Below are 18,988 nucleotides of genomic sequence, written 5' to 3' on the forward strand. Positions count from 1 at the left end.
CCTCCATTCACGCCTGTCGCGACACCACTGGAGGCGGGCTGCACGATGTTGGGGCGTGAGCGGAAGACGGCCTAACGGTGTGCGGGACCGTAGCCCAGCTTCATGGAGACGGTTGCGAATGGTCCTCGCCGATACCCCAGGAGCAACAGTGTCCCTAATTTGCTGGGAAGTGGCGGTGCGGTCCCCTACGGCACTGCGTAGGATCCTACGGTCTTGGCGTGCATCCGTGCGTCGCTGCGGTCCGGTCCCAGGTCGACGGGCACGTGCACCTTCCGCCGACCACTGGCGACAACATCGATGTACTGTGGAGACCTCACGCCCCACGTGTTGAGCAATTCGGCGGTACGTCCACCCGGCCTCCCGCATGCCCACTATACGCCCTCGCTCAAAGTCCGTCAACTGCGCATACGGTTCACGTCCACGCTGTCGCGGCATGCTACCAGTGTTAAAGACTGCGATGGAGCTCCGTATGCCACGGCAAACTGGCTGACACTGACGGCGGCGGTGCACAAATGCTGCGCAGCTAGCGCCATTCGACGGCCAACACCGCGGTTCCTGGTGTGTCCGCTGTGCCGTGCGTGTGATCATTGCTTGTACAGCCCTCACGCAGTGTCCGGAGCAAGTATGGTGGGTCTGACACACCGGTGTCAATGTGTTCTTTTTTCCATTTCCAGGAGAATATATATATATATATATATATATATATATATATATATATATATATATATATATATATATATATAGTAAAACGATTACAGTATATAAAGACACAGAAAAGTCATATCTTCAGGTAGCAAAATAAGGAAAAAAATTATAGTACGATAGACGGAAATAGGAGGATATGCATTTCCGGCGTTACAACATGACGGCTAAGTGATCGACATCTGGTGGAAACATTAGTGAAAATGAGATTCAGATGCATCTGTTGTCTCCTCTTACACCAATAAAAAGGGACCATACTGAAGTCAAGGATGGCCTGAAGTTACCTTCTCCAAAACTTGCAAAAATTTCAAAGGCGTATCTTCCCACGGTTGCCTCATATGTCCCAAGCGAGCTCTCGTTCTCGCCGATTGCGGTAATCTTCACATAAGAAGGAAACAAGACTGCTTGGAACTACGAGGATGGTTTGAAAAGTTCTCGGAAATGAGTAGAAAAAAAGTACTTGCATCACTCATACATTTTGTTTATTTGTAGATTAATGCACCTGGTCCAACGATGTTCTAGTGGCTTTATCCCATCTCGGAAATGAGTTTCCTCCAGGCCTGCAAAATAGTTAACTCCTGCTATCAATTCTTCGTTTGAAGTGAATCTTCGTCCACCAAGAAAATTTTTCAGTTTTGGGAAGAGATGGAAGTGTGACGGAGCCATATCAGGTAAATAAGGCGGGTGTGTCAACAGTTCATAACTTAATTCGTGTAATTTTGCCATGGCGACGGCACATGTGTGCGGGCGCGTATTGTCTTGATGGAAGATGACTTTCTTCCTCGCTAAACCTGACCTTTTATAGCGTATCTTTTGTTGCAAATTGTCCAGGAGGTTAGCATAGTATTTTCCAGTAATTTTTTGCCCAATGGGGAGGTAATCTACAAACAGAATCCCCTTCACATCTCAGAACACTGATACCATGACCTTTCTCGCCGAAGGAATTGTCTTTGCTCTCTTTGGTGGCGAAGAATCAGCATGTTTCGACTTCTTTGACTGTTGTTTTGTCTCTGGGGTATAGAAGTGCACACGAGTTTCATCTGTGGTCACAAACCGGCGCAAAAAAACTGTTCGTTTCTCCTAAAACGGGCCAAACATTGATCCGATATGACCATTCTCATTCGTTTTTGATCCTGCGTCAAGAGTCGCGGCAACCATCTTGCAGATAATTTTTCATGTCTAATTCTTCAGTTAAAATGTGATATACCCTTTCAGATGACATCTGGCAAGCGTGAGCAATTTCACGCACTTTCAATCGGCGATCCTCCATGACCATTTTGTGCACATTTGCAATGATTTCTGGAGTAGTGACATATCTTGGCCGACCACTGTGCAGATCATCATCTAAGTTCTCCCGACTAAATATAAGCTCATTTGCCCACTTTGCAACTGTTGAGTATGAAGCAGCAAAGTCCCCCAGTGTATTCTGGAAATCGGCATGCATGTCCTTTGCTTTCATACCTTTCTTTACGAAATACTTAATCACTGCTCGAATCTCGATTTTCTCCATCTTCGCAAATCACTACATGAGAACAACAGAGCCACCTCACTGCCACAGCTCTCTTCCAAGAGCACTGACGTGGCACTTGTTTACAGGCAACAGTCCAATGAATATCACGTGAACAACTCGTTGCGCTTGTGCTGGCCTCTCGTGTTGATTCCGAGAGCTTTGCAAACCACCCTCTTAGATTAACTAAGCTTCTTTCCCTAAATTCGCTTTCAAAAGTGTTTAATCGTTAAAAATATATAAAAAGAAACGAATTTTCTTCACGAGATCCATTTTATTTACTTTCGTAATCAGATTTACATGAAGATAGTTAATCATCGCATCGCGTCTCACGTAACTTAACGTCAAGAAAAGTAGGTAGATATAAGTACGTTTGTGAAGAAACAGGTGACTATTTCCAGTTCCTTTGTGCTTTAAAATAACTCTAACCTCACAACTCACATTCATTTATTAAGCTACTCACAAATCTCAAAGAAAGCAGGTGTTGACAGATGTGAAAATTACCGAACTACCACTTTAATAAGTCACAGCTGCAAAATACTAACACGAATTCTTTACAGACGAATGGAAAAACTAGTAGAAGCGGACCTCGGGGAAGATCAGTTTGGATTCCGTAGAAATGTTGGAACACGTGAGGCAATACTAACCTTACGACTTATCTTCGAAGAAAGATTAAGAAAAGGCAAACCTACGTTTCCAGCATTTGTAGACTTAGAGAACGCTTTTGACAACGTTAACTGGAATACTCTCTTTCAAATTCTGAAGGTGGCAGGGGTAAAATACAGGGAGCGAAAGGCTATTTACAATTTGTACAGAAACCAGATGGCAGTTATAAGAGTCGAGGGGCATGAAATGGAAGCAATGGTTGGGAAAGGAGTGAGACAGGGTTGTAGCCTATCCCCGATGTTATTCAATCTGTATATTGAGCAAGCAGTAAAGGAAACAAAAGAAAAATTCGGAGTAGGTATTAAAATTCATGGAGAAGAAGTAAAAACTTTGAGGTTCGCCGATGACATTGTAATTCTGTCAGAGACAGCAAAGGACCTGGGAGAGCAGTTGAACGGAATGGACAGTGTCTTGAAAGGAGGATATAAGATGAACATCAACAAAAGCAAAACGAGGATAATGGAATGTAGTCAAATTAAATCGGGTGATGCTGAGGGGATTAGATTAGGAAATGAGACACTTAAAAGTAGTAAAGGAGTTTTGCTATTTAGGGAGTAAAATAACTGATGATGGTCGAAGTAGAGAGGATATAAAGTGTAGACTGGCAATGGCAAGGAAAGCGTTTCTGAAGAAGAGAAATTTGTTAACATCGAGTATAGATTTAAGTGTCAGGAAGTCGTTGCTGAAAGTATTTGTATGTAGTGTAGCCATGTATGTAAGTGAAACATGGACGGTAAATAGTTTGGACAAGAAGAGAATAGAAGCTTTCGAAATGTGGTGCTACAGAAGAATGCTGAAGATAAGGTGGGTAGATCACGTAACTAATGAGGAGGTATTGAATAGGATTGGGGAGAAGAGAAGTTTGTGGCACAACTTGACTAGAAGAAGGGATCGGTTGGTAGGACATGTTTTGAGGCATCAAGGGATCACAAATTTAGCATTGGAGGGCAGCGTGGAAGGTAAAAATCGGTGAGGGAGACCAAGGGATGAATACACTAAGCAGATTCAGAAGGATGTAGGTTGCAGTAGGTACTGGGAGATGAAGAAGCTTGCACAGGATAGAGTAGCATGGAGAGCTGCATCAAACCAGTCTCAGGACTGAAGACCACAACAACAACAACTCACAAATAAAATCATGTTGATGTGCTGTTTCTAATTTTTCTAAAATACATAAAAATTGCGTAAAAACATCGTCGTATGATTTTTAAGAGCAATTTTTTTAATATCGATGCTTCTTCGTGCGAACATCAAGGTCTCAACGTCGATATTTTTAAGAGAGATGTTGCAACCTCATTTGCACAAGGACCTTCAGAGGATTGATGAATGGAACAGAGTCCGGCAGTTGACCCTGTTCGAAAATAAATGTAACTTGTTACGCACACATTGGAAAAGAATTCCACTACTGTGAACAACGCTACTGATGAGAAATTGCTGGAAACAGAAACTACCATAAAATATATAGGAGTAGCTATCCAAAGCAACCTGACGTGAAATAACCACTTAAAACAATTAGTACGAAATGCAAATGCGAGACTGAGATTCACTGGAAGAATCTTAAGAAAATGTAATCTGTCTACTAAAGAAGGGGCTTACAAGGTGCTTGTTCGACCGGTTTTTGGGTGTTGTTAATCAGTCTGGGACCATTACTAGGTAGGATTGATAGAAGAGATAGAGAAGATCGAAGGAATGGCGGCGCTGTCCAGCATGGGATCTGTTTAGTCCGTGCGAGACCTTTACAGAGATTCTCAACAAACTCAAAGCGACGCGCGCCACAAGAGAGGCGTTGTGCATCACGAAGAACTGTACCGGTGAAATTTCAATAGAGTCTGGCAACATATTACACCCTTCCACGTACATCTCGAGAAACGACCACAACAAGAAAGCTCTGGAACATTTTTAGGTTAGGCTTTACCGTGACTGTTACTGACATTAAATGAAACAACAAGTTGACTGTTACCAGTCACCGTTTTATTTATTTCCACGACGCGTTTCGAAAGTTTAAACCTCCATCATCGGGTGGATTTACAAGTATTACATTTGTGTGTGTGTTCTGTTACGATTTTTGGAGGAACTTGTGGCACTGCCTAGTGGAGAAACGAGACGCTATTTCAGAATATGGTTCAGGATTACTTCTGACGAAAAATTAAACTGATATCTAATGGTAAACATTAAATAAGTAAACTACAGTACCTTCAGTGATCACAGATTGCATGTTGCATTAGGCAGCTAATATATGCAACATGCAATCTTAAGATTCCTTCCCATGTAAATGTTTCCTCTCATATAATCACTCTTTTCTCTCTCTCTCTCTCTCTCTCTCTCTCTCTCCCTCTCTCTCTCCCTCTCCCTCTCCCTTTCACTCACACACACACACACACACACACACAGACACACACACACACACACACACTTTTGCTCTCTCTCTACCTCTCCTTCTGCCTCCAGCCCCTCACTTCACATCTGTTTATTAATCCCAATGAAAGAGTGTAATGTATGTATGATTTTACTGTTGTAGCCAATATGATCATTGTAATTATAGTCTGTAACATTTCACCTAATTGTTATCAATAAGTATGAAGTTTAAGCCATTTTAACATTTCACCTGATTGTATAAACGAGTACGAATGTTTGCTGTTTTAACTTGTCAGAATTGGGTTTATATACCACCAGAAGTACACACACATATATTTGACACCTCAAAACAAACACCGCTAAATGCTTAAAGCAATTATTCTGTAATAATATTGTTGTGATGTATATTCTTTGCACTTTGCGATTATGTCTTCACTTCTGCTATACGAACCTTGCACCCAGCTGATTCCAGACGCCATATTTGTTTACAAATGTGGCAGTATACATGTGATGTGTTACGACAGCAAAAGGAACCTGTGATCACTGAAGGTACTGTAGTTTACTTATTTAATGTTTACCATTAGATATCAGTTTAATTTTTCGTCAAAAGTAATCCTAAACCATATTCTGAAACAGCGTCTCGTTTCTCCACTAGGCAGTGCCACAAGTTCCTCCAAAAATCGTAACACAACACACACACAAATGTAATACTTACTAATGTAAATCCACCCGATGATGGAGGTTTAAACCTTCGAAACGCGTCGTGGAAATAAATAAAACGGTGACTGGTAACAGTGAACTTGTTGTTTCATTTAAAGCTCTGGAAATTGAGGTAATACAGACGTTTACCAACAATCGTTCTACCCTACGCTCCATTAGCGAGTGGGGTGTGGAAGAGGGGATCAGTCAGCTGCACCAGATGTTACCATATGTACTCACGGCTACATACCGTGTGGAGTACTGACGTAGACGTAGACTCGTACTGTGCGTCCATTCTACATGATGCGGCTATCATTGGAGTTAGAGGGCGAAGTGGTAGACTGACTGATAATGTAGTGTTTGTTTATTTATAGTGAAGAATATCGGTGTTAACTGATTTTCTTCTTCCTTTTGGAGGTGTGTGTGTGTGGGGGGGGGGGGGCGGCGGGAGAGGGCATCTTCAGTCTTCTGAGTGGTTTGATGTAGCCCACCACAAATTCCTCTTCTGTGCCAACCTCTTCATCTCAGAGTAGCAGCAATTATTCTGTTCTAGGCGCTTCAGTCTAGAACCGCGCGACCGCTACGGTCGCAGGTTCGAATCCTGCCTCGGGCATGGACGTGTGTGATGTCCTTAGGTTAGTTAGGTTTAAGTAGTTCTAAGTTCTAGGGGACTGATGACCTCAGAAGTTAAGTCCCATAGTGCTCAGAGGCATTTGAACCATAAGAGCAGCACTTGCAACCTACTTCCTCAATTATTTGCTGGATGTATTCCAATTTCTGCCTTCATCTAAAGATTTTACCTTCTACAGATGCCTCTAGTAACATGGAAGTTATTCGCTGACGTTTTAACACGTGTACTATCGTCCGATTCTTCGGAGAACCTCCTCATTCTTTATTTTATCAGTCCAACTAATTCTGAACCTTCTTCTGCACCAGCACGTGTGAAATCCTTCAGTTCTCATTTGCCCCGATTTTCCCACAGTCCATGTTTCACTACCATACAATGCTGTGCTCCAAACGTAAATTCTCAGAAATTTATTCTTCAAATTAAGGCGCATGTTTGATACTAGTGGACTTCCTTTGGACAGGGATGCCCTTTTTGCCAGGGCTTTTCACGTCCTCCTTGCTCCATCCGTCATGGCTTATTTTAGTGCCTAGTTAGGAGAATTCCTTAACTTCAGTACTTCGCGATCACCAATTCTGATTAGAAGTTTCCCGGGTTTCTCATTCCTGCTACTTCTCATTACTTATCTCTTTTAGCGATTTACTCTCAATCCATATTCTGTACTCAGTCGACTATTCCTTCCATTCAACAGATCCTGTAATTCTTCTTCACATTCGCTGAGTATAGCAGTGTCATTAGGGAATCTTATCATTGATATTCTTTCAGTCTGAATTTTAATCCCACTCTTGAACTTTTATTTCCAGCATTGCTTTTTCGACGTATAGGTGGAATAGCAGGGGTGAAAGACAACTTACACTATGTTATCAAAAGTATCCGGACACCTGGCTGAAAATGACAAGTTAGTGGCGCCCTCCATCGGTAATGCTGGAATTCGATATGGTGTTGGCCCAACCTTAGTCTTGATGACAGCTTCCATTCTCCCAGGCATACCTTCAATCAGGTGCTGGAAGGTCTTTTGGGGAATGGCAGCCCATTTTTGACGGAGTTCTTCACTGAGGAGAGGCATCGATGTCGGTCGGTGAGGCCTGGCACAAAGTCGGCATTCCAAAACATCCCAAAGGTGTTCTATAAGATTCAGGCAGGATTCTGTGCTGGCCAGTCCATTACAGGAATGTTATTGTCGTGTAACCACTCCGCCACAGGCTGTGCATTACGAACAGGTGCTCGATCGTGTTGAAAGATGCAATCGCCATCCCCGAATTGGTCTTCTACAGTGGGAAGGAAGAAGGTGCTTCAAAACATCAATGTAGGCCTGTGCTGTGATAGTGCCACGTAAAACAACGATGCGTGCAAGCCCCTCCATGAAAAATACGACCACACCATAACACCACCGCCTCAGAATTTTGCTGTTGGCGTAGACACGGTGGCAGATGTTCATTGGGCATTCGCCATACCCACTCCCTGCCATGGGATTTCCACATTGTGTACCGTGATTCGTAACTCCACAGAACGTTTTTCCCCTGTTCAATCGTCCAATGTGTACGCTCCTTACACCAAGCGAGGGGTCTTTTGGCATTTGCCAGCGTGATTTGTGACTTATGAGCAGTCACTCGACAATGAAATCCACGTTTTCTCACCTCCCACCTAACTGTCATGGTACTTGCAATGGATACTGACACAGTATGAAATTCCTGTGTGATGGTCTCGATAGATGTCTGCGTCTTACACATTATGATATTCTTCAAGGGTCGGCGGTCTCTGTCAGTCAACAGACGAGGTCGGCCGGTACGCTTTTGTGCTGTACGTGTCCCTTCACGTTTCCATTATCACATCGGAAACATGGGTGTTTGCGAGTGTGGGACTCTCGCTTACAGACGTATGACACAAGTGAACCCAGTCAAAAATGTTCAAATGTGTGTGAAATCTTATGGGACTTTACTGTTAAGGTCAACAGTCCATAATCTTACACACTACTTAACCTAAATTATCCTAAGGACAAATACACACACCCATGCCCGAGGGAGGACTTGAACCTCCGCCGGGACCAGCCGCACAGTCCATGACTGCAGCGCCTCAGACCGCTCGGCTAATCCCGCGCGGCTGAACCCAGTCACCCGACCACGTTCGAAGTCAGTGAGTTTCGCGGAGCGTCCCTTTCTGCTCTCTCACGATGTCTAATGTCTACAGAGATCCTTGATATGGAGTACCTGGCAATAGGTGGCACCTCAATGCACCTAATATGAAAAACGTGTGTTTTGGTGGGTGTCTGGATACTTTTGATCACATAGTGTACCTGTGTTACACTATTTTTATTCTGATTGGTTCTTCCTTGTGTAAGACATCGTGGTGACCTGACCTTCATTGCTTACATATTCCGCCCTCACAGTCATATTCTGCACATCAAGACGCTTCATTCGAACCCAAACTCGATAAGACAAAGTCAACGTTGTATGAATTCATGTAAACAATATGCAAATAACTATAAATCGCAAGTGCGCACTGTGGTTGAAATACTCGAGGCTGGCGTACACGTATACATTCCAGACACGACGGTCTCAGGAGCTTTTAGTGCGAGAGAGGCACCTGCACACCAGGAGGCCAGTCCCAACCCATCTACGTCGGTCGGTGGCCGCTCGTGGAGCGGACAGCGTTCGCCCGAAGGAAAGTAGGAACGACCCCGTGTTCGGCTGAAAAGCAAATTCCGCTACATTGTGTGGGAGCGGCCAGCCAACGCATTCTTTACACATAACATGCAGTTTCAGAAATTTTCACAGGGAGACAGCAAACACCAAACGCCGATACTACAGGTTTCCGGATTGGTCACCTTAAACGAAACGTCATTCTCCCGTTCTAGAAGAGCAATGCTCATTGGTAGACGATATTTCTGATGCCTTGAGCTGAAGGAGTAAGGGAAGAGACTGAAAGATATACCCCTTCACGTGTGGCGTGGAGAGGCGCCGTTCCGTTGTCGCTCTTGGAGCGAGGAACAAGTCTCTCCTCAGTACTTCACTGGGAGAGCACCTCTGTCGAGAGCGAATCGAAGTGCGACTCTATATTGAGTCCTTGCGATTAAGCGTTGTTCACCGTGTTGGCCGACACACATATTGTGCGGTGTGAATGGACAGAGTTATAGTTAAACGCCTGCGAGCAAATTTTTGAGTGGCATCGCGGTGGACTGGTTATCTGACCGGTGTACCACGCCAATAGCTAGACTAGGAGCGAATAGGAATCCTTGACTTCATCAAGGCGTAGGGAGAGTTTGATTGGCGAAGGTCAATCCAGATAGAACGATAGTTAACTTATTTGTCAGCAGCGAACGGCGCAGACAGCAGTCATCGCAGCTTACGGTATTGTGCACTACAGCTATTGCGAGCCCCGTATTTCCCTCCACAACAGTACTCTTCACCGCATTTCACACGCGACAGCCTCGACCGTACCTAGCAACGTTCTAAAGGATAATTATTCAAGTTGAGTAGGCGCGCCTCTCAGCCATTCTGCCAAGTCAACAACCATCTTAAACTTTGTATAGAAATTTCATTAGAGAATCCTATCCTTGAGAGATAACTTCACATTCGGAAAAGAACCAGGATATAACTTCTTCAATTCATAACTAAAAGGGCCATTGTGATTTCTCAGAATTTTTGTAAAATAAATAATAATTTTCGTTAGTTTCATGTTTTTCTTACATTAACTAGCACTACTCCAGTACCCAAGTATCCCACTAGTTACGTAAGAAATTTTGTGAATTTTTGTGTCATTTCCTTACAGCGGATGACTCCAGAAGATATTTATTGCTGAAAATTTTTCAGGCATTTCTCTTTAGAACGTTAGGAGCGTCTGTCTGACTTCTGTAGTAGTGTGGGGGTGGAAATTGCATCTTGCAGGAACCACAGGGTAAAGGGTACATCTCATATTAGTCCGTTGCGCAGAATAACAGAATCTCAGATCAACGCCACACCACAAGCTTGGTCTGCCACTGTTTTTGTTCCCCTTGGTTTAATACGTATTGTGTATATCCGTTTTTCCCTGTAGCCCACCTCAGTTTGTCTCATGAGGGGAGGCCGCCAATTCTGAAATTCAGATTCGATTCATACTGCGCATAATAAAAGCTCATGGCCAGAGGTGTAATGTGGCAAAGCACCAAGATGCACTTCTCAGCTGTTGTCGAGAAAATCGACAGTTAAAAGAAACCGTTGCCGTGAAATACTCTCTACGATTAATAATTTTCCACAGCGTCGTGGCGTAGCGGTACGCGCTCGGGTTCGTAATCAGAAGGTCGCCGGATCGAATCTCGCGCCATGCAACATTTTTTTATTATTAGTTTATTGTAATTCAGATATAACATGCATAAGCAATTCATTAAAACTATTAATGAATTGCTTATGCATGTTGGTGAAGGCGGATCGCTCTCCAATTGTACCGCCTCCATTTTTCCGTTTGTTTAACAGGATGTACCAAAGCTCTCACGTCCGCACTGATTTTCGACGATGTTACAAGTTGCGCTAGGGACCGCATCTACCTTCTTTCGAAGTTAGCAGGCAACTACGCTGTTATGCGGCGGCTCGTTTCGGGCCATTCAACATCTGTCCTTCAAGTGTAACGAGCGAGTAACGGAGTTTATATTTCATACCTGCCACAGCAAATTTGTGTTCGTGGGGTTTCTATTCTAATTCGAACATTTGACTTACGCTATACGTATTCGTTTCGGAATATCGTTTCTACGTCTTCCGTTAACTATACGTGGTTAACATTATGAAAACAATTAATAACATTTGTGAAATACAACTTTGTTTTGGGAAAACATAATGATGTTCGAAGTCGCCAGTTTTTCCACGACAAACGACTTTCAACAACTTATTATATGCATAATTGTTGCAACTGATTGCCGGGAATTATATATATATATATATATATATATATATATATATATATATATATATATATATATGTGTGTGTGTGTGTGTGTGTGTGTGTGTGTGTGCATATATATATATACACATTTGAATTACAAAAAACAAATACTAAAAAAAAAAAAAGGTTGCATGGCACGAGATTCGACCCGAGCGCTTACCGCTGCGCCACGACGCTGTAGAAAATTCTTACTCGTAGAGAGTATTTCAAAGCAACGTTTTATTTTTAACTGTCGATTTTCTCGACAATGGTTGAGAAGTGCATCTCCGTGCTTTGCCACGTTGCACCTCTGGCCATGAGCTTTTATTATGCGCAGTATGAATTGTATCTGAATTTCACAATTGGCGGCCTCCCCTTGTCAGTATTTCGAATATCTTGCAACATTATACATCGTCAAACACTTTTCGCAGGTCGACAAATCGTGTGAACGAGTCTCGATTTTTCTTCAGTCTAGCTTCCAGGGCGGTGGAATTGCGTTTGGCTAGTTTCTGGGAGGCATAGGATCGGCAGAAGGCTAACTGACAGAGGAGAACAGGTGCCGGTAGCACGTCAGTGCGAGTGCTGTGCCCGCAGGCTACTATCGGGTGAACTACGACGAGCAGAACTGGGCGCTGCTGACGGAGCAGCTGCGGTCCGGCCCCGAGGCCATCCCGCCCGCGAACCGCGGCCAGCTGCTGGACGACGCGGCCAGCCTGTCCGGCGCCGCCTACGTGCTGTCCGCCGAGGCGGCGCTGCGGCTGCACTCTTACCTCAGCCGGGAGCGCGACTACATCCCCTGGAGGGTCGCCTCGGGCACGCTGCTCAACATGGAGCGCCTTGTGGGCTGGGACGCCCCCGAACAGTACAACGTAAGTCACGGCCTCGCATTTTGCCTAAGTCACCTCCTACGAGGGGTTATCAAAGAAACCACAATTATTTTTCAAAAGCTATATATTTTCTAATTGTTTACAAAACAGTCTTCTCCTTTAAAAATACTCGACATTACAACTAACACACTACTGGCCATTAAAATTGCTACACCACGAAGACGTGCTACAGACGCGACATTTAATCGACAGGAAGAAGATGCTGTGATATGCAAATGATTAGCTTTTCAGAGCATTCACAGAAGGTTGGCGCCGGTGGCGATACCTACAACGTGCTGACATGAGGAAAGTTTTCCAACCGCCCGCATCTCGTGGTCGTGCGGTAGCGTTCTCGCTTCCCACGCCCGGGTTCCCGGGTTCGATTCCCGGCGGGGTCAGGGGTTTTCTCTGCCTCGTGATGGCTGGGTGTTGTGCGATGTCCTTAGGTTAGTTAGGTTTAAGTAGTTCTAAGTTCTAGGGGACTAATGACCATAGATGTTAAGTCCCATAGTGCTCAGAGCCATTTGAACCAGCCAAAGTTTCCAACCGATTTCTCACGCACAAACAGCAGTTGACCGGCGTTGCCTGGTGAAACGTTGTTGTGATACCCCGTGTAAGGAGGAGAAATGCTTACCATCACGTTTCCGACTTTGATACAGGTCGGGTTGTAGCCTATCGCGATTGCTGTTTACCGTATCGCGACATTGCTGCTCGCGTTGGTCGATATCCAATGACTGTTAGCAGAATATGGAATCGGTGGGTTCAGGAGGGTAATACGGACCTCCTTGCTGGATCCCAACGGCCTCGTATCACTAGCAGTCGAGATGACAGGCATCTTATCCGCAGGGCCGTAACGGATCGTGCAGCTACGTCTCGATCCCTGAGTCAACAGACGGGGACGTTTGGAAGACAACAACCATCTGCACGAACAGTTCGACGACGTTTGCAGCAGCATGGACTATCAGCTCGGAAACCATGTCGCTGAACGCTGCGTCACAGACAGGAGCGCCTGCGATGGTGTACTCAACGACAAACCTCGGTGCACGAATGGCAAAACGTCATATTTTCGGATGAATCCAGGTTCTGTTTACAGCATCATGATGGTCGTGTTTGGTGACATTGCGGTGAACGAACATTGAAAGCGTGTATTTCTCATCGCCACACTGGCTCATCACCCGGCGTGATGGTATGGTTACACGTCTCGGTCACCTCTTGTTTGCATTGACGGCACTTTGAACAGTGGACGTTACATTTCAGATGTGTTACGACCCGTGGCTCTATCATTCATTCGATCTCTGCGAAACCCTACATTTCAGCAGTATAACGTACGACCGCATGTTCCAGGTCCTGTACGGACCTTTCTGGATACAGAAAATGCTCCACTGCTGCCCTGGCCAGCACATTCTCCAGATCTCTCACCAATTGAAAACGTCTGGTCAATGGTGGCCGAGCAACTGCCTCGTCGCAGTACGCCAGTCCGTACTTTTGATGAGTTGTGGTATCGTGTTGAAGCTGCATGGGCAGCTGTACCTGTACTTGCCATCCGAGCTCTGTTTGACTCAATGCCCAGGCGTATCAAGGCCGTTATTACGGCCAGAGGTGGTTTTTCTGGGTACTGATTTCTGAGGATCTTTGCAACCAGATTGCGTGAAAATGTAATCACATGTCAGTTCTAGTATAATATATTTGTGCAATGAATGCCCGTTTTTCATCTACATTTCTTCTTGGTGTAGCAATTTTAATGGCCAGTAGTGTAGATTTGTCCCAGCGGTGCCTTCATTGTTTTTGGAGTCATCTCTAGAAATGGCTGACAGCTGCTCCCTAGTTTTTTTCTTGACTTCTTCAATGTTGTCACACTGGTGTCCTTTCATGCCCCTTTTCATGCGTGGAGACAAGAAAAAGTCTCAGGCGAGTAACGTGCGTGGGGCAGCGAAACCATGCTATTTTTAGTCAAAAACTGTCATAACAGAGATGTCTGTGTTTTCAGGTGCGTTGTCGTAATGGAAGAATCAGTCTCCTGTGAGTCACAAACCGGGTCTTTCTTGACGAACACACTCGTACAAGTACGCTGATCAGCCACAACATTATGACCACGTGCCTAATAGCTGGTACCTTTGGCACGGACAGTAGCTGCGACGCGTCGTGGTATGGAAGCTGTGAGGTGCATCGCTAGGGGTAGTTGGCGCCACATCTGCACACACAAGTCACTTAATTCCCGTAAATTCCGGGGCCGTGGACGATGACATCTGACGCCTCGCTCAATCAAATCCCAGATGTATTCAATCGAGTTCACATATGGAACTCGCCACTCTGTCCCTTGAACCAATCCGTCACATTTCTACCCTTGTTATATCGCGAATTATGTTGTTCGAAAAATGCCGCTGCCGCCGGCAAACATGATCATCATGAAGACGTGTACGTTGTCTACAATTAGTGTACGACACTCTTTGGCCGTCACGGTGCCTTGCACGAGTTGCACTGGACCCGTGGGTGTCCACTTGAATGTTCCCCGGAGCATAATGGAGCCGCCGCCAGTTTTTCTCCGTCCCGCAATGCAGGTGTCAAGGAAGACGACGTATTCGTGTCCTCCTGTCGGCGTGATGAAGTACGTATCGGGATCTGTTAGCCTACAAAACGCTCTGCCAGTACACCAACGCCCAGTGCCAAAGATCACTTGCTCATTTCAGTCGTAATTGTCGATGCTTACATTGATACATGCATGGCTCGTCGGCTGCAGACGCTCATCGTTGGGAGTGTTCAGAACACTGTGTGTTCAGAGACACCTGTACTCTGACCAGACTAAAGTCTGATGTTAGTTCCGCCAAAGTTCGCCGCCTGTCTTGTTTTACCAGTCTGCCCAAGCCAATACAATGAGGAGTGGCCGCCCAACTTCACGGCGTCTGGATGTGGTTCCAGCTTGGTCACGCCACGTGTTGAAGACGCTCACCACAGCCGACGAGACGCGCAGATTCCTCAGCGCCCATGGCGAGCCTCCGGGCCATCACAATCTTACCTTCCGTCAAACTCAAACAGATCGAGTGCCGTCCCCATTTTACACGCATACACACACGCTCGCTGATACTCCGTGCACTGACTAGCCGTCATTCCTCACCGGGTGACCCTGCTATCGCCTGAGTGGGTTTATGTCGATAGTAGGTCATAAAGTTTTGGCCGATCAGTGTATACAGGGCTATTACAAATGATTGAAGCGATTTCATAACTTCACTGTAGCTCCATTCATTGACATATGGTCACGACACACTACAGATACGTAGAAAAACTCATAAAGTTTTGTTCGGCTGAAGCCGCACTTCAGGTTTCTGCCGCCAGAGTGCTCGAGAGCGCAGTGAGACAAAATGGAGACAGGAGCCGAGAAAGCGTATGTCGTGCTAGAAATGCACTCACATCAGTCAGTCATAACAGTGCAACGACACTTCAGGACGAAGTTCAACAAAGATCCACCAACTGCTAACTCCATTCGGCGATGGTATGCGCAGTTTAAAGCTTCTGGATGCCTCTGTAAGGGGAAATCAACGGGTCGTCCTGCAGTGAGCGAAGAAACGGTTGAACGCGTGCGGGCAAGTTTCACGCGTAGCCCGCGGAAGTCGACGAATAAAGCAAGCAGGGAGCTAAACGTACCACAGCCGACGGTTTGGAAAATCTTACGGAAAAGGCTAAACCAGAAGCCTTACTGTTTACAATTGCTGCAAGTCCTGACACCCGATGACAAAGTCAAACGCTTTGAATTTTCGGCGCGGTTGCAACAGCTCGTGGAAGAAGATGCGTTCAATGCGAAACTGGTTTCAATGATGAAGCAACATTTTTTCTTAATGGTGAAGTGAACAGACACAATGTGCGAATCTGGGCGGTAGAGAATCCTCACGCATTCGTGCAGCAAATTCGCAATTCACCAAAAGTTAACGTGTTTTGTGCAATCTCACGGTTTAAAGTTTACGGCCCCTTTTTCTTCTGCGAAAAAAAGCGTTACAGGACACGTGTATCTGGACATGCTGGAAAATTGGCTCATGCCACAACTGGAGACCGACAGCGCCGACTTCATCTTTCAACAGGACGGTGCTCCACCGCACTTCCATCATGATGTTCGGCATTTCTTAAACAGGACATTGGAAAACCGATGGATCGGTCGTGGTGGAGATCGTGATCAGTAATTCATGTCATGGCCTCCACGCTCTCCCGACTTAACCCCACGTGATTTCTTTCTGTGGGGTTATGTGAAAGATTCAGTGTTTAAACCTCCTCTACCGAGAAACGTGCCAGAACTGCGAGCTCGCATCAACGATGCTTTCGAACTCATTGATGGGGACATGCTGCGCCAAGTGTGGGAGGAACTTGATTATCGGCTTGACGTCTGCCGAATCACTAAAAGGGCACATATCGAACATTTGTGAATGCCTAAAAAAACTTTTTGAGTTTTTGTATGTGTGTCCAAAGCATTGTGAAAATATCTCAAATAATAAAGTTATTGTAGAGCTGTGAAATCGCTTCAGTCATATGTAATAACCCTGTATTTAGGGTTAATTTATAGTTAAAAAGCACACCGTCTTCAGGCCACGAGTGGCCTCCCGGGACCATCCGGAAGCCGTGTCATCCTCAGAGGAGGATGCGGATAAGAGGGGCGTGGGGTCAGCACACCGCTCTCCCGGTCGTTATGATGGTATTCGTGACCGAAGCCGCTACTATTCGATCGAGTTGTTCCTCAATTGGCATCACGAGGCTGAGTGCACCCCGAAAAATGGCAACAGCGCATGGCGGGCTGGATGGTCACCCATCCAAGTGCCGACCACGCCCGACAGCGCTTGTTAATTAATAGTTAGGTGTATTTAATTTTATTTATTAACTTAGAGCGGGTTTATCGCATATATAACCAATGCACAAACCTTTTTCCTTTAATTAGAAGTTGTTTTAGTTGTTTGTCTATAATCCTGTCTTATCATCAGTTCTTCACACGAGACTTTCATTTTTAACTTCCCTCCATAGTTCTGTGAACGTTCCACACTCAAAATTTTCATTTTCTTTAGAGCTATATTGTCAGTTGAACGTAATGTTACGCCTTTTCGTTGTGTTTTTGTTACTTACTCTTTTTTTTTATCCATATAGCTTTCTCTGTTATACTGCAGTTGTTTCACTTATAAGTTCTGCACATTTCACTCGCAATAAATTTCTGCAGGAGTTTGCACTGTCCGTGTTGGAGCACATGACTGATGAATTAGGCTATCGTGAGGTGCCAGGTGAGGACCACGTCACACGTATCCTGAGGGCCATCATTGTCAGCCTTGCTTGCAACTACGGACAGCAGGCTTGTCTCAATTCCACATACGAGCAAATGGAGCGATTCATGGCCGACCCTGCCAATCCTGACAACCAGTGAGTAGTTTTCTCAGCGTGGTGAATCCATTTGCATGGACACACTGTTTACATGTCAGTTCTGCAACTTCAGATGCTATACACAAATTTATGAAACCGTTTTAGGGAAATGGTTGACGTAACTTTTTAAATTTGGTAATGTTTAGTAACATGTGAAGGTGTGTGTGTGTGTGTGTGTGTGGCTCAAAAATGGTTCAAATGGCTCTGAGCACTATGGGACTCAACCGCTGTGGTCATTAGTCCCCTAGAACTTAGAACTAGTTAAACCTAACTAACCTAAGGACATCACACACATCCATGCCCGAGGCAGGATTCGAACCTGCGACCGGAGCGGTCACGCGGTTCCAGACTGCAGCGCCTAGAACCGCACGGCCACTTCGGCCGGCTGTGTGTGTGTGTGTGTGTGTGTGTGTGTGTGTGTGTGTGTGTGTGTGTGTCTGTGTTGTGTGTATATGTATTTAGGAGTATGTGAGAGTGAGTGTGGGAGGCAGTTCTCTTTTGTGTGTGTGTGTGTGTGTGTGTGTGTGTGTGTGTGTGTGCGTGTGTGCATGTGTGCATGTGTGTTTATGAGTTTAGGTCGTCTGACATTTCTTTGGAAGCAGCGAACATAGTTACATTGAAAGAGCTGCGTATTCGTTTATTATTTCTTTTCCTTCAACTATTGCTTTCTGTATTTAGTGGCTTTCCTAAATTATTAGTTTTTGTTAGGGACTTTTGGTGCATTTGAGAATTTGAGAAGTCGGTGTTGATGTCTGTTGGTCTGTGGTCCATATCATAAGGTTTTCCGTGAATATAAAATGACAACTGTTGTTTTTAGGGCTTTATATGTATCTAACGCTGTAATTTCTGCCTGTCTATCCAATGTAAATTGAACTGCAGTCTTAATGTGCCAGTTGATAAATACTGGAAGTGTTGTGTTTGTCGATGTTCGTATCGGTTGTCCTTACTTTTCTCTGTGTTGAGCTACCTATCCTGTAGGCTATTATTAGTCTTTATATTCTTTATCTATGTTACCTATCCTGTGAGGTGCTTTGTTGTTGTAAGTGAGAGTGTAGCATTTCCTTGCAGTTGTGCCTGTTTCTTCCCGGTGATTGTTTCGCACAAATAAGCCGGTTCCCAGTACATACTGCACAGACTGAATGAAACTCTACAAAAAGGAACTACAGATAATAAAACAAATAGCTGTGGTCAATGGCACAAATACCGTAGACAAACTGAATCACAAAATTATGATTTGTTTACTTTTGTGTGCTAGGTGACCCATTCACCTAGCACACAAAAAAAAAAAAAATAGTT

At 44.9% G+C, this 18,988-nt stretch overlaps 1 protein-coding gene across 1 annotated transcript in view; it reads left to right on the forward strand.

Moving 5' to 3' along the window:
* LOC126229656 (aminopeptidase N-like) overlaps nucleotides 1–18,988 on the forward strand; it is a 137,894-nt gene that overhangs the window by 92,831 nt on the left and 26,075 nt on the right. Inside the window, exons 11-12 of the mRNA XM_049942379.1 lie at nucleotides 12,036–12,310; nucleotides 17,496–17,692. Coding sequence (XP_049798336.1) covers nucleotides 12,036–12,310; nucleotides 17,496–17,692 — 472 coding nt within the window. The remainder of the gene's footprint in view (nucleotides 1–12,035; nucleotides 12,311–17,495; nucleotides 17,693–18,988) is intronic.

Source organism: Schistocerca nitens, unplaced genomic scaffold (assembly GCF_023898315.1).
Source record: "Schistocerca nitens isolate TAMUIC-IGC-003100 unplaced genomic scaffold, iqSchNite1.1 HiC_scaffold_377, whole genome shotgun sequence".
Taxonomy (NCBI): Eukaryota; Metazoa; Arthropoda; class Insecta; order Orthoptera; family Acrididae; genus Schistocerca; species Schistocerca nitens.